Genomic DNA, 16,820 nt, shown 5'->3' on the forward strand with positions numbered 1-16,820 from the left:
AGGTCAGACGTTTCTTGTAGTTGGCCACCAGGTTTGCACACATCTCAGGAGGGATTTTGTCCCACTCCTCTTTGCAGATCTTCTCCAAGTCATTAAGGTTTCGAGGCTGACGTTTGGCAACTCGAACCTTCAGCTCCCTCCGCAGATTTTCTACGGGATTAAGGTGTGGAGACCGGCTAGGCCACTCCAGGACCTTAATGTGCTTCTTGTTGACCCACTCCTTTGTTGCCTTGGCCGTGTGTTTTGGGTCATTGTCATGCTGGAATACCCACCCACGACCCATTTTCAATGCCCTGGCTGAGGGAAGGAGGTTCTCACCCAAGATTTGACGGTACATGGCCCCGTCCATCGTCCCTTTGATGCGGTGAAGTTGTCCTGTCCCCTTAGCAGAAAAACACCTCCAAAGCATAATGTTTCCACCTCCATGTTTGACAGTGGTGATTGTGTTCTTGGGGTCATAGGCAGCATTCCTCCTACTCCAAACACGGCGAGTTGAGTTGATGCCAAAGAGCTCCATTTTGGTCTCATCTGACCAAAACACTTTCACCCAGTTGTCCTCTGAATCATTCAGATGTTCATTGGCAAACTTCAGACGGACATGTATATGTGCTTTCTTGAGCAGGGGGACATTGCAGGCGCTGCAGGATTTCAGTCCTTCACGGCATAGTGTGTTACCAATCGTTTTCTTAGTGACTATGGTCCCAGCTGCCTTGAGATCATTGACAAGATCCTCCCGTGTAGTTCTGGGCTGATTCCTCACAGTTCACATGATCATTGCAACTCCACGAGGTGAGATCTTGCATGGAGCCCCAGGCCGAGGGAGATCGACAGTTCTTTTGTTTCTCTTCCATTTGTGAATAATCGCACCAACTGTTGTCACCTTCTCACCAAGCTGCTTGGCAATGGTCTTGTAGCCCATTCCAGACTTGTGTAGGTCTACAATCTTGTCCCCGACATCCTTGGAGAGCTCTTTGGTCTTGGCCATGGTGGAGAGTTTGGAATCTGATTGATTGATTGCTTCTATGGACAGGTGTCTTTTATACAGGTAACAAGCTGAGATTAAGAGCACTCCCTTTAAGAGTGTGCTCCTAATCTCAGCTCGTTACCTGTATAAAAGACACCTGGGAGCCAGAAATCTTTCTGATTGAGAGGGGGTCGAATACTTATTTCCCGCATTAAAATGCAAATCAATTTATAACATTTTTGACATGCGTTTTTCTGGATTTTTTTGTTGTTATTCTGTCTCTCACTGTTCAAATAAATCTACCATTAAAATTATAGACTGATCATCTCTTTGTCAGTGGGCAAACGTACAAAATCAGCAGGGGATCAAATACTTTTTTCCCCTCACTGTGCATATTTTATATATATATATATATATATATATATATATATATATATATATATATATATATATATATATATATATATATATACACATATATACACACACACACATATATACATATACATATATATATATATATATATACACACATATATACATATATATATATACATATATATATATATATATATATACACATATATATATATATATATATATATACACATATATATACACACACACACACACACACACACACATACACACGAATATGAGGATTTCACAGAAGCTTATCTCTCTCCTTTACCATGTGGGAGCTGAACATAATGCCTGCTTTATGCTTGATAGATCAGCACTGGCACAAGTATAACGTAATGGTGTTATACGCATGATAATTTTTGTAAATACACTTTTTTTTTTTAAATCACAGGTACACTACTGAATGCATCATCAAACTAGTCTGAGAAAACACTGTCCACAGCGCCAAGGCATCATACAAGTAACTAGCAACATTTTAAAGCAAAATTATGTCGTTTTTATGGCTCAACTGTGATGGCACGATAGTTGAAAATCTCTACTGGTTACAAAATCCTTACAAGTGTCTCATTCACACTGATGTACCACTTACCACTATATGAAAAGGTCAACATCTTGTGTGGTTTTTCTCTAGGGGCTGAAAGGGGGATTATAGGTGGTCTCGGTTATAACCTCACCTCTGCCAGTAACACTATTCTCTTGCCATCGGGCCAGATCACATGGTCCACCTGTGATCTCACACGCTCCCAGGTCAACTCAGGGGTCCTCAAACTTGCCTGAAATGCACAATAACAATCAGCAAATGAATGAATGAACAGATGCAATAAAGATGTACAGCATATTAACACGGAAGCTTTTTTACACCAATACAGAAAGCTACTAAGCTGCTAACAGTTCTTTAGCACAGTCACACAGTGATCGAGGGTCATTACAGTTTGCTCACCACATCGATCTCAGTGTTGGAGTGGCCCATGTTGCAGACAATGCAGCCGTTCTTCATACGGTCCAGGTTTTCTCTCACCACCACGTTCTTGTTCCCTAAGAGAAACAGAACAATCTTTTAGTCATTATTTAATTCTGCTCGCTACGTTCAACCAGAATTATCGATCTGAGACGACAACTAACAAGGCTGTGTAGTACTGTCTCTTTATAAGTTGTACAAGTCATTTGCTGAAACATTTCTGTTGAACTCACTAGGCAGCTATACAAGCATGTACAAAGGTAACAGAGAATGTGTGACCCTGGGACAAACATAATCCAACACACGAACAAAAAACTATGACCATTCCAGGTTTTTGAACAGTAGGAGGTTGTGTAAGATGTTTGCAGGCTGTCCATCCAACAATGGGTGGTTGATAAACAGATAAAAACACACATTTTGTTTGTCAGTTCAGACGATGTCGCCTCATCTGATGAAGACCAGACGACAAAAAAAGAAGAAAAATAAATAAATAAATACAAACGCAATCAGTGTTGTGGTACAGACTTTAAGAATGTATTTAACTGAGCTACAAAACATCATGCAATTTATTACAAAAAAAATTCTAAAAATAATCCAACTGTCTGTAAGAAACAGATCGATTACATTGAAAGGGAAAAATGCTGCTGAGCAAGTGACAAGAAATAAATAATTTCATCAGTTAAAAATGTGTGTGTTATCAGTGCTGCTTGGTTGATGAAACAGTTAAACTCACTTAAAAACCAAGCAATTGAAGTTGAAAACTGAAAAAAGACCAGCTGATGTTTTTTCTCATCTTTAGCTGTCCAGTTTGGGCGAGTCTGTGTTGATGTTAGCCTCAGATCTTGGCTGACAGGAGTGGAACCGACGTGGTCTTCTGCTGTTATAGCTCATCCATCTCGAGATTCGATGTTTTGTGCAAGCCGAGATGCGTTTCTGCTCACCACGGTTGTACAGAGTGATTATTAGAGTTACTATATCCTTCCTGGCAGCTCGAATCAATCCTGCCATTTCCCTCTGACCTCTCTCATCAACAAGGTGTATCCTCCCACATATCTGTCACTCACTCATGTTTTTTGTTTTTCCCACCATTCTGTGTAAACTCTAGAGACACTTGTGTGTGAAAATCTCAGGAGATCAGCAGTATCAGAAATATTCAAATCAGCCCATCTGGTAACAACTATGCCATGGTTAAAGTCAGAGATCACACTTTTTCCCCCATTCTGATGTTTGATGTGAACACTAACTGAAGCTCTTGACCTGTATCTGCATGACTGTATGCATTGTGCTGCTGCCAGATGATGGGCTGACTGGAGAACTGCATACATGAGCAGGTGCTCCTATTAAAGTGGACGGTGAGTGTATATACATACAGAAGTGCTGGGAAAACAAACCTGTGCAGGTGATGACAATGTCCACTTGTCTGATGACCTCATTCAGTTTGACCAGTCTGAAGCCATCCATGCTGAAAGATCAAGACACGATGATAAACAGAAACAAACTGAGGGATCACAAGATTTATTGAAATTGAATGGCTAACAGTGACATCAACTTAATTTACATCTGTTCCATAACAAAGAATTAATACTGGCCTTTCTTGACAACTAAGAAAGCAAACATCTGCAAGTGTGTGTGTGTACATATATATATATACATATACATATACATATACATATATATATATATATATATATATATATATATATATATATATATATATATATGTATTATATATATATGTGTGTGTGTGTGTGTGTGTGTGGAGGGGATATGAATATGCAGTCTTCTTCCTCCACTACTGAGGAAGCATGTGTAACACACCATGCATCATATCCCCCACATTTCAGAAACTGAAGCTTACCAGGCCTGCAAAGCACAAATAGGGTCAATTTCTGTGACATACACAATGGAGCCCATTGCCTTCAAAGCAGCACAGCAGCCCTTTCCAACCTAAACACACATGTTCGGTTCATGAGGAGGGGGAAATAACAGGCTTGTATCACAAACACAGACATTTAATACAAGATTTTGTTAATGCATGGCACCACCTAGTGGCCATGCTGGGGTTTGTAACAACAACAGCAGCACCAATAATAATAATAATAATAATAATAATAATTGATTTAAAAAAAAAAAAAAAGCTTCTCTCATGATCTGTGAATGTGTGCGGTAGAGACAACTAAGAGTTACCTATTCAACTAGGCAAATAATATATTCACTAGTCACTGCTGTGGGGATGTCGACTAGTAGGGTTGGTTAAAAAAAAACAGTAGAAAGGCAGTCGTTTAAGAAAAGCAGGCTAAATATACTTAAATCCGAAGACATTTCAGACTAGACGACACCATTTCTACAGTCAACTGCATACTGTATAGGACTAAGCTGTGTAAAGTCTTTTTTTCCATGGATGTTACCATTTTCATATTACTTTTATGGTTAAATATAAATGTGTGCCACACAACTCCTGACCGCTCCCGAAGGAACCATCATGATCCTGCCTGCTCCCACAGTTATTTTTATTTGTAATATCCACAATATTTTTGAATGCACTTAGTATTTCCAAAAATATAAACAAATAATTACAACCACAGTGACCCTGAAAAGCATAAGGCAATTAGTAAAGACAAGTGAATAAGTAAATCCCAATTTACACCAGATGCAATAAATACATCACTCAGTATGACCCATGTTAATCAGCATGCCATTTCTTTGTCCTGCAACCTTTATATCTGATTACACGTTCCTGTCTATAAAGTACAGTCTAAAGAAATTCGTGGCCTGTTAATGCAAGTGTGGCTTCAGATTTTCTTTTCTTCTGGTTTAAGATTCGCTATTTTTTTTTAAATTACTGGTTGACAAGGAAAGAGTCATGCAACACGTATAATGCACTGGTGTGCTAACGACAGGTTCTCACCTCTCCGTAACCACACACCACCACCTGTTTCCCTCCAAACATCACATCTGTGGTCCTCTTCAGACTAAAGAAACACAAAAAAAATACATACATCAGTTATGGAAATTATTATAGACTGATCTACAAATGTATCTTGTAATACTACTACAGTTGCAATGGAAATGATTCAACCCCCATTGCAAATCAGGTTTACTGTCAAAATTTACACTTACAGCTGTTTGCAATGAACAAATCAAACAAAGGCAACTGAAATAGTTCAACACAACGAATACTTCAAGTGGTTTCCCCAAATTCAACTGAAAATGCAACTTAGAATGACTTCTCCAGTCTCAAAAATGTTTCAACCCCTTCATGGCAAGCATCTTTAGTACTTACTACAGCACCCTTTTGCTGTTCTGACTTGCTGCATACAAGATGCAGAGCCAGACACCAGCTTCTGGCAGCGTTCCTGAGGAATCTTAGCCCATTCCTCATGAGCAATGTCCTCCAGTTCAGTAATATTTTTGGGTTTGCGTGCTGCAACCGCCTTCTTCAAATCCCACCAGAGATTTTCTATGGGGTTCAAGTCAGGTGACTGTGATGGCCCTGTAGAATCTTCCAGGACTTCTTCTGCAACCAAGCCTTGGTGGAATTTGAGGTATGCTTGGGATCATTCTCCTGTTGCCCAAGCTTCAGCTTCCTCACAGACGGCATGAGATTTTCTCCTAGGATTTCCTGATACTTCAATGTATCCATCTTGCATTCCACACGCTGCAGGTTTCCAGTGCCAGAGGATGCAAAGCAGCCCCAGAGCATCACCGAACCACCACCATGCTTGACTGTGGACAGAGTGTTCTTTCTTCATTCTTCTTTCGAGAAAATCGTTCATTGTACTGAAAAGTTCCAGTTTTGTTTCATCACTCCACAGAACAGAATCCCAAAACTTCTGTGGCTTATTTATATGATTTTGAGCCGACTTTTCTTGTGCTTTTGGGTCAGTAGTGCTGTACGACTTGCAGTTCTGGCATGTTACATTCTGGCATTACTGTGCTCACTGAAACCTTAAGTCTTGCTGCAGGTCTTTTGCAGTCACTCGAGGGTTTTTCACAACCGGTCATCTCAGAAATCTGGTTGCAGCCGTTGATAGCTTCCTTTTTCTGCCCTGTCCAGGTATTTCATGTGTTTTCTGCTCCTAGCCAGTTCAGTTATTTCATGTGTTCCAGCTCATGCATACCTGGTGCAACTAATGAAGCCCTTGATTAGTTGCATCAGGTGTGCTTGAGACAACACCTGTTTGGCGAATTTGTGCTGTTGTGAGGGATTCTATTCAGGGGGTTGAATAATTTTGAGACTGGAGAAGTCATTATAAGTTGCATTTTCAGTTGAATTTTCAGTTTGGGGAAAGCACTTGAAGCATTCATTGTGTTGAACTATTTCAATTGCTTTTTTTTGATTTGTTCATCTGTAAATTTTGACAAATTTTTTTTGCATTGGGGGTTGCAACTGTAAGAATATCCATCCATCCATCTTCTATACAGCTTATCCTTCTTCAGGGTCACGGGTGAACCTGAAGCCTATCCCAGGAAGCATCGGGCACAAGGCAGTGTACACCCTGGACAGGGTGCTAATCCATCGCAGGGCACAAATCAAATACACATTCACATACCCATTCATACACTACGGACACTTTCGACATGCCAATCAGCCTACCATGCATGTCTTTGGACTGGGGGAGGAAACCTCCGCAGCACGGGGAGAACATGCAAACTCCGCACACGGTGGGAATCGAACCCACCCTGGAGGTGTGAGGCGAACGTGCTAACCACTAAGCCAACGTGTGCCCCTTGTGAGAGAACATGACTTGACTTACCCGTCCAGAATGGACTCGCGGCAGCAGTAGAGGTTGTCAAATTTCTGTTTGGTGACGGAGTCATTGACGTTCATGGCAGGCACACACAGTTTGCCAGCCTTTGACAGCTGGTACAGCCTAGACATAAAAAAAAATACCCAGAAAAATTGATTTACACATACCAACTACAGCATGGCTCTAGGTGAACCGAACAATATCTAGAGTGAAAATACTGTTTGAACGCGACAGTGTGCAAACACACGGTTTAGTTAAGCAAAACAGCAATTACGTTACATTCAGTGATAGCTAAAAGAGCACAGACGTGCTGTCAGAATTATAGGTTTATACAGTTGTGTGCCATTTTCTTTGTAGTTTTTTTTTTACTTCTCACATTTCCACAAGCTTCTTTTTCTACACCTGGAAACTTACCATCAATTAATGATTTGAGCCAAACATCTGAGCAATCTACTGAATGGTTTAATAGAGATTATTTTATAATTCGTTTTTAAAATAGTTACAATTTTAACGCATGTTTGTACACATTGTACAGTATAAAAAATCATTTTGAACAGTTCAGACAAACCATTCCTTAGGCAACTGTCAGTTCGTCAGAAGCTTTACTGAAGGAAAAAATGGAGTATAAATGGCATATGCGCTTTTAGAAACCGGTGGGAGATTCTGTTTAAATAAGTTACCCTCATCCCCAAACCCACTGCCACTTCAAGGACCAAAAATTCAAGGGCTGCATGAAAACACAAGAACGACAACTAAACACAAAAATCAGCTGCAGAGGAAATACACAAAAAAACATGCAGTCTCAGTGGCATAATAAACTAGCTGTAAAATGTCTAGAGCAAAGATCTTATGCAATACTCGTTAGATAAAAAGAAGAGAGCAGAAACGTGAAAAGTGAGAACAACTATGCTTAAAACAGTACTAAGCTACAACAAGAAACCTTAGGACTCCAATCTCCTATTTCAAAAACCTCACTCATCTACAGTACAACTTCAACAATACCAGTACATTATGTACTGTACAACAATGGAGCTATTCCTATTTCCAACCACTAGATGGCAGACACACGTTGCCAGCCATGGATAGCTGACACTAATGCACTAAATTCCAGTTATACTCTGAAGAGAGATGTATGTGTTCCAGGATGACCCTTTTCACATGGATGTAAAGCAAGACCTAAAGACAAGATATAAACTGAATTTTCAGTAAAAAAATAAAAATAAAAATAATAATAAAATATATCAAGGCTAACATCAGTGTCACTGTTAAGTCACATACTCTCAAGTCAGCAGCTCTGAAATCCAAGTCAAGTTCCTGGGCCGTGGTTCAGTTTGCATCTGAGCTAAATTGGCTTTTATGAGGATGTTGATCAAATGAATATTTATGTAGCCAATTGACCCCAAGTTTACACAAACATTAGCAAAAACGTTCAAGTCTCAAGTCTTCGATAAAGAAATCAAGCTATAAATAATGAAAATTATCAATTCAATACAACATAATGGAGTCCAAGTGAAAGACTCGAATATATCATTGGTATGTACCGAACACATACTGGGTGAAGTTTTAAAAGGTACCACAAGGCTAACTGCTCACCTGTGAACTCCGGTCACACTTTCCTCCACAATACCTTTGATCTTCTTGAACATGTTGGGGTATTTCTTATAGATCCAGTGTGTCAGGTCTCCACCATCGTCCAGAATCTGAAGCAGATTTGACAAATGAAGATGAGTTTGAAGGCTTTTATAATCAGAGGATGAATCTATAAAGCCAGATATACAGGCAACGCAGACAAACTTTAGGTTCCCCTCTCACCATGTTGGGTTGCCAACCCTCCACGTTCACACAGCGATCGATGCACCACCAGAAATCATCCTCAGACTCACCCTTCCAAGCAAACACAGAGAAGCCTGCCAAAGGAACAACAACAACAACAGTGAGAAAATGTCAAAACAATACGCAGAGAGGAAAAAGGAAGAAACTAAGAAAGAAGCACTCTTACCTCCCTCTGCAAGGGCAGCTGCCACCTCATTCTGGGTGGAATAGATGTTACAAGCAGCCCACCTGCACTGAGCACCCAATGCAGACAGAGTCTCCATCAGCACCTATTTACACATGCAAACACACAAAACATGTGGACAAAGACTTCAAATACCTGTGCTGTTTATATATATATGATTATATAAAAGCTTGTGGTTACAAGTACAGACTACTTACAGCAGTCTGGGCAGTGATGTGAGTGCAGCCCACCACTTTAGCTCCAGCCAGGGGCTTTTCTCCCTGAGCTCTTTTTCTCAGAGCCATGAGAGCAGGCATCTCTGTAGAGCAACACACCCAGTATAGATTTGAGGGTAATGATAATACATATCAACACAACAACTAACCTATGATTAGGAATTCCAAAATTTTTAAAGAGGACGCATAGCTACTACTTGGCTGTGCTTTTTAACCGATAGCTTTATAAATAAATAAATAAATAAATAAAAACCAGGAAAGGAAAAGTTGCTCCAGAAAGAAGAGTGGTGTATGAGTGAGTAGAAAACTGTGTGTGTGTGTGCGCAGTGTCGTTAGGGGCTGGTTGTTAGGGGGTGAAGTGGGAAGCACCATGTGGTATGTCAGTGCACTCTGAACATATAGGCTCCTCAGCAGCCCAGGAACATCACAGCATGTTCCACTCCACCTACATATACATGCACCCTAACCCAACAGCATACATGTACATCCACCAAATTCTGAAAAGTATAACATTTTGAGATCAGGAACCACCAGCTCATATATAATACAGACAAAAGCGGCTTATCCCACCTACCTTGCTCAGCAATTTCTATCTCTCTGCGACCAAACTCAGCCTGCTTGATGTTCTTGATGCAGAAATCTCCATTGCCCTTGGAGTTCTTCTGCTGCTTGTCTCGGGGAGAGGTCTCATCATCCGAGCTATCGGTGTAGGAGGCAGCTGGTGGCACAAGAAACAGTGCATGAGCCAAAAATCCACTCACACTACTAATGGACTGTAATGAGCCATAATGTCGATGGTGTGCCCTCAACATGGGGATTTCTTTTTCTTCTAAAAGGCTGTTGTAGGCTGTTCTGTCAGCGTACAAGATCCAACAAAACTAAGGGACAAAAATCCAACAAAATCCAACAAAACTAAGGGAAAAACCCTTAGAGACCAACATACAATCCAGATCTTCTGAGACACACCCGACCACCATACCTATAATCATCATTAATTATAAAAAAATTACCATACCTATAATTATCATTCATCATAAAAATCAGCTCTAAAAATGACTAAGTGAATGTGTCTGTGTATGATTTTGTACCTGAGCTGTAGCTATCTGTAGAAGACTGAGAGATGGAGCGAGACAGAGAGCGGCGTCCGATCTTGGTGGGCCGTTTGTTGAACTCCTGCTTCTGGTCAGCAAACTGGATCTGCTGCACAGTGGAGAAGAGGAGAAAGAATATGGATGAGACTAACAGTGGTGTTTACAAACAAACTAAACCCAGGACATGTCCCGAGCGCTAAAGTTGTTATGATTTGAAGCCTAGTCTAAAAATATCACGCATCACAGCACTAATCAACCGTTTATAAACCATGGCGGAAAATTAAAACAACACACCTGAATACAGTTGAAAGACAAAGCTTTCTGATTTGACAGTCAAGTATTTGCGCTGATTTGGTTGAACATTGGCCGTTCACATTGCTCAGGCCATAACACACAGATTATTGACGTCTGTCAGGATGCAAATCTCTCAAAAGGTGGTCTGTATTAAAAATCACTGACCCCACCTTTAACTTTCTTACACATAAAAACTGCTCCTCAGCATTGCTCTGGACTACTGAATCAATTACAACCTTAGTCATACCTGAAAGCCCAATATCACAATGCTGGCCCACCTCTATGATCAGATTTACATTTACAGAATATCGGAAACACTCTTCACCTGAAAGCCTAAATTCTCTGAAAACATTGTAGAAATGTGCCTCGTCAGGGGGGAGGAGGACACACACAAACCGTCGGATGTGCGGGTAAACTGATGTTACTATTCATGGCAGGGCAGCTGCCAGGAAGAGAACGGTGTCTGTGTTGTGAGGATTACAGTACAGCATACAGATAATGCCTCTGTTTACGACATTATCCGAATGAACAGCAGCACTCAAATCCCTCTGCTCCATCAAGTGATATTAAAAATGGCAGTCTTGCATAAGAAGGCTGTGCAAACAGTACATCGTATCAAAGCCAGTGCATCATTAATCATTATCCAATGTAATCATCAATGACAATTAATGAATGACCATGTACACACTGATAGACATTGGTACTCGAGGTCGATTTTCCACACATCTGGCTGAATAAAATAACCTCCTGATCAACAATTAACTCAGTGCACTGAAGAAAATGCCTTCTAACCCAATAAACAACCTGACGTTTAGTGCAAGTCCACGCTCGTCAAAAATAGACTGCCTTTGGATGAAGCAATGGTTTGTGCTACACATTCAGAGTCTGCAAACTACTGCTTAAAGTATAGTGTTCAGGAAATTATTAAGCCTTTGTGAACCATCCACTCCATTAGCATTGCAACAGTGCTGAACGTCTCGGTCTAACTAACTGAAAATCCACCATCCTGTCCCATAAATGATTATCAGACTGGAAAAGTACAATATTGTATGAAGAATAATAATAACAACGACATAGTTAAACTCTTGCCCCATTTTGCTAAAAACACATTTATGAAACCTAGCGTTTTAAGGAAAACAGGGATAGCCTTGGTTTAGCTGGCAAAACAGTCTCAGTCATGTTGAAGCCCACACATTGTGACACATTGAGCATCCAGCTATGACTCAACACACATAGTCTCTGTCTCACACACATGTATGCAGAAATCCTTGACTTTTGGTATGCTTTGTGGAAAAAAAGGGTTTTGACTCACTATGTGAGATGTGTAACACAATAGCCCAGATTAAACAGAAAGAACCGTGACTCACGTGGAGAAAAAGGCCACTGAGAAACACGTGCATCACTGACGTTTCACTGTTAATGTTTCACAAAGTGGTAACGATAACTTTACCGCATGAACATTAACACGGAGTACTGAATGGCTTCACAGGAACAAGCTTAGACGTGTTAGTTTTACATTCATCTTCAATCAGTGCTTTATCCTGATCAAGGTCATGAAGAAAGTGATAGGAAGATATTAGGTGACACACACTAAACATGTGACGCCAACATGCCTAAGACTTTCCCACACACACACACACACACATGTATACTGCATAAGCGAAATCATAAAGCATTTAGTTAAGACCTGTGGAAGTTCCCCATAGTTAGAATCAAACGTACACATTTGGGCATGGGCTGCCTCGTGCTTAACACAAACACAAACAGCAGATCAGTTGTGTTAACACAAAGAGCAGATCAGAGACGTTCTCATTTTCCAAGCTGCAGCCTACAATTATACACCAAATCCAACAACCATCATCACAATGAATGCTGCAGTGTGTTCTCCACTAGTGTTAAAAATCTCACCGGCTCTGTTTGGCAGTCAGCCATTAACAGTGCTGACACTATAGGGTTTAAAGAGGTCAGCGGTGCTTTGAGAGACTTTACTGAACATACACATAAGCTTTTGTCTACCCACCTTTTTCCCACAGGTCCTCCTCCACCCTGAGATCTGAACCCCACCCAGCAAGCCGCTCCTCTTACCGTTCTCATGAAAGGCTCGCTGCGCTCGCCTTCCATCTTTTTCAACATGATTAAGCGGATGGAACTGAAGTGTGAAGAAGCACAGACCCAATGCTGACTGGGAACTTCACTCAAGGCCAGTCCTGCCTGGTTCCGCTGCCCGTCCTGCACAATGCTCAATTGTTCTTTTTTATACCTCTCCCATCAGTCCTTTTATTGTTAATTGTTCAAAGCCAGGAAAGAACAGAGCCGTTTGAAATTAAGAGTAACTGTGGCCTTATTCGGCTTAACCAACGTTTTAATCAGGCTACAGTGTGTCCAAACTGTTGGTGTGAGCATGCTGAAAATTTTTCAGGTGAGAGTTTAGGAAGTGATAACAGTATTTTCATGCCCTGGAGAGTGGCTCTTGCCAAGGATACTGCCTCCACTACAGGCCCTCAACAAAGCAAGAGATCAAAAAAAGCAGAACGTATGAGCAGGAGGTGGCAGGTCATGCTGCTTCAGTAACCATGCTATAGGACCTTAGTGAAACACGAAATGCCAGGTGTCACTTTAAAAGGATTGACTGGCTGGTTAAAAGTCATCTTTAAACCAAAGGCCCCCACATGCAGCTAGAGAGGAATGAGATTTTACAGTCAACCACAAGAAACAAAAGGTTGAAGATTTACCATACATTTACCTTAATGATTCAGTATCAAGTTTAAGCAAGTTTAAGTATAAGTAAGTTTATTTCCCTTGTAACACTGCTAATTAATGTGCTTGACTTTCTTACATGGCCAACAGCATTTAAGATATGCCACACCCCTGCTAAATCTTGACAGTATGTTAATAACCTAGCTAAACATGGGGAATGGCAATCAGATTAACAAGAACTATTTTCACAATCTTCCTAATGGAGAAGCCCTGGTTGTACAGACATACTGCTAAAAACACACAGACAAAACATGTTTACTGCTATTGAACTACTATTGCAGAGCAAGGACCGGGACATACATTGTTATTCAGAGCATTTAACTGGACAATCACATAGGTTTAGAGATGAATCATTGACCAATTTTTATTGTTTTCTCAGAAGTAATGAACTAAAAAAAAATTAAAAGAATATTTCCAAAAGTACTCTTGACAAGATATCATATTGGTGTCCATAACACTAAGGGAAAGGCTCAAAAAGCTCTACAACCCCAGTTTTGATTTCAAGGGCACTTTAAATGCAGAAGGAGAAGCATTTTAAGCTCTGATAATATGGCTGGATTTGTGGATTATCAGAGAATATCTCCATTTACCGCAATACAAGAAAAGGTCATATGTTACTACAGACGGATAGAGGCCTGAGCACATCAAAGCACTGAAGCAAAAAAGATGTGTTATGGAAGAGGGTGGGAAATGCGTGTGTGTGTGTGTGTGCGCGTGTGTGTGTGTGAGAGAGAGAGAGAGAGAGAGAGAGAGAGAGAGAGAGAGAGAGACAGCAGAGGAAACAGACCTGCCCGAGTACACACAAGCATTCTAAAACCACAGACTGATTGAATTTGTGCAGCATCATTAGTAACAGAGTATCGAACATAGAGGAGAGCATTAATTTCCCAGGCCTGCATTAATGTCTGTTACATTCACCCAATGAAAGTTACGTGTTTAAGATAACACTGAAACAGAGCATGTTATACATGAGTGAATGTGATTCAGCGTTCATGTGGCTGAATTCCCGATTTACCCCAGTTCAGCGGTGGTCAAATAATAAACTGGTTCACTGGGCAAGTGAAAGCTGTTCAAGCAATCCAATGTTTTGGGATTGGCATAGCTAACATAAATGTAATATGGCAAGTTAATTAGCTATTTAAATACATTAATAGACTAAGCGAAATGATTATGTGACCATCACCCTCTTCTAACAAAGTTTAAATGTAGCACATCATGCTTTTGGGTGGCTCAGGTGGTAGAGCGGGTTGTCCAGTAATCGTAGGGTTGGCGGTTCGATTCCCGGCCCACTTTGACTCCACATACCGAAGTGTCCTTGGGCAAGACACTGAACCCCAAGTTGCTCCAGATGGCAAGTTAGCACCTTGCATGGCAGCTCTGCTACCATTAGTGCGAGTACGTGTGTGAATGGGTGAATGAGAGACAGTGTAAATCTCTTTGGAATCACTAAAGTTAAAAAAGCACTATATAAAGTGCAGATCATTTACCATTTTGTCCTCAACAAAAAGTCAGCAAATTGTTGGCCAAAGTTATGAGAGTCAGGGTTCTCTTCTCAAATAGCACATAAGATATTATTGGAGTCCGGCTAACGTCTTCATTTTCACACAACTTGTGATGGCCTGCGAGTATGAACCCATTGACCACCAACATCACCACCATAAATGATCCATTTGGGTGCAAGAGTAGAACCAAGCAGTTTGCCCAGAGCTAAGGATACCAATTCTGGTGTGAAGACTATAGGCCATGTGCCAAGGGAACACTTTGTTTAGGAGTCAATGGACAGCAGGGTGGGTGTAATGGTATAGTATAATGACTTCAACAAACAATAGTATAGCTCTAAAGGCTTTATGTGGTCATTAAAGTTTTCTATTTACTCAAACAACCAACCGGACACTGGAACAAAAGAATACAAAGAGGCAGGTTTAATAAGTCTTACTTCAGAGGTCTGCCCTTTTTAGTCTGGTGTTTGCTTTGTTCCCAATCAATGGTGCAATAAGCTCAACCTGGTGTGTTGGAGCCATGTAAATCCCTACAGCGTATTCCACCTCCAGAGAATGAGAAACACAGAGAGAAAAGTTATATCCCCTAACAGTTTATTCTGGTGGAAATTAACATAATTACCTCTTTCAGCTACTACAGATTTAATACAACAATCCACTAGGGCTGGGTGATAGATTGATATAATATCGATATTGTGATACATGATTATACGACACACTTTTCTGAGGTATCGCTGGTATGATGTATTTTTTAAATATGTTTTTAATAATTACAAATCAAATGGTACTGAATGGATGCCGTTGAGTCGACATAATTTTAAAAAACAAACAACTTTTGTCTTTGTAGGAATTAAACTACCATCAAAGACAGTTTAATGTTTGTTTTGTTTATTTTACTAGTTTTACAGACAGTTTGTTAGCTAAAACATATATCATATAATGATATTTTTGTCATATCGCCCAGCCCTACAATCCACTCTCTCTAAGAAAACCGAGCCTCCTCATCTACGGGGAAAAAAAAAAAACACACCTCACATTTACAACAGATGAAGCAAGATTAATAAAGTGATTTTCTAACACCCCCTTCCACAGAGACACGTGAAACTAGCCAACTACATCTTTTTGAATGGTTTCCACAATTTGCCTGTCAATATCACCGTTGCTAAACTTAAAAATCTAGATAATTACTGGTCACTAGTCATCCTCACTAATCGTGCCCTTCTGGACGATAAATCATCCAGAAGTCGACTGGGTTCCATCCCCAAGAGTTTAGAGCAGTCACATTTCATTATTCATCAAGAATCAGTTTCCAAGAGGCCACAAGAATCAACTTTACAAAGATTCTCATTAGTAACCAAACCTGCGAAGAATCTGTGACTGTACATCAATCTCTCCAAACTAACAGTGGGCCCATGCTATAGCCTATATAAAGACCATGTACACGCTATACATTCAGAACAGCTGAACTGCAGTGCCAAAGGTTAAGAGGTCAAAAAACTCCCAATGTCATGCTGTGGTTAGAGAAAATAAACAGTACACATATGGTCAAAATCTGATGGTAGATACAGTGGGAATGTGAAAGAGGAACAGAGAACTACAACAGCAAAAAGGATCTTGCAAACTAATGGATCCACTCAAGTGAAAAAAATAATAAGGAGAAGAATTTCTCACTTTTTCAGCTTCTCATTATGGAGCGTTTGCACTAGCCATCACTTATTCATTCTTGTAAGTATATTGTTCCTGTAGCTGTGGTGGAAGGCAGAATTGTTTAACTTTCTTCCCCCTGGTAAGCGGTTCAATGTTGTCCGTCTCGTCATCAACTAAAAAGACACTGGCAACAGTTTGTGCTTG

At 40.4% G+C, this 16,820-nt stretch overlaps 1 protein-coding gene across 3 annotated transcripts in view; it reads right to left on the bottom strand.

Annotated features, from left to right (window-relative positions):
* Positions 1–16,820, bottom strand: part of ahcyl2b (adenosylhomocysteinase like 2b) — a 42,024-nt gene that overhangs the window by 4,558 nt on the left and 20,646 nt on the right. For 2 of the 3 annotated variants that reach the window (XR_008388487.1, XM_053649781.1), the window contains exons 2-13: positions 10,417–10,528; positions 9,903–10,046; positions 9,311–9,411; positions 9,096–9,198; positions 8,909–9,003; positions 8,690–8,796; positions 7,103–7,219; positions 5,254–5,317; positions 4,204–4,292; positions 3,737–3,807; positions 2,328–2,422; positions 2,062–2,160 (exon numbers count right to left, since the gene is read on the bottom strand). Coding sequence is in view for 2 of the 3 variants with exons in the window: in XM_053649781.1 (XP_053505756.1) it covers positions 2,062–2,160; positions 2,328–2,422; positions 3,737–3,807; positions 4,204–4,292; positions 5,254–5,317; positions 7,103–7,219; positions 8,690–8,796; positions 8,909–9,003; positions 9,096–9,198; positions 9,311–9,411; positions 9,903–10,046; positions 10,417–10,528 (1,197 nt within the window). In the remaining variant the exon portion in view is untranslated. The remainder of the gene's footprint in view (positions 1–2,061; positions 2,161–2,327; positions 2,423–3,736; positions 3,808–4,203; positions 4,293–5,253; positions 5,318–7,102; positions 7,220–8,689; positions 8,797–8,908; positions 9,004–9,095; positions 9,199–9,310; positions 9,412–9,902; positions 10,047–10,416; positions 10,529–16,820) is intronic. The other variant, XM_053649782.1, reaches the window with a different exon arrangement.

Source organism: Ictalurus furcatus, chromosome 19 (assembly GCF_023375685.1).
Source record: "Ictalurus furcatus strain D&B chromosome 19, Billie_1.0, whole genome shotgun sequence".
Classification (NCBI taxonomy): Eukaryota; Metazoa; Chordata; class Actinopteri; order Siluriformes; family Ictaluridae; genus Ictalurus; species Ictalurus furcatus.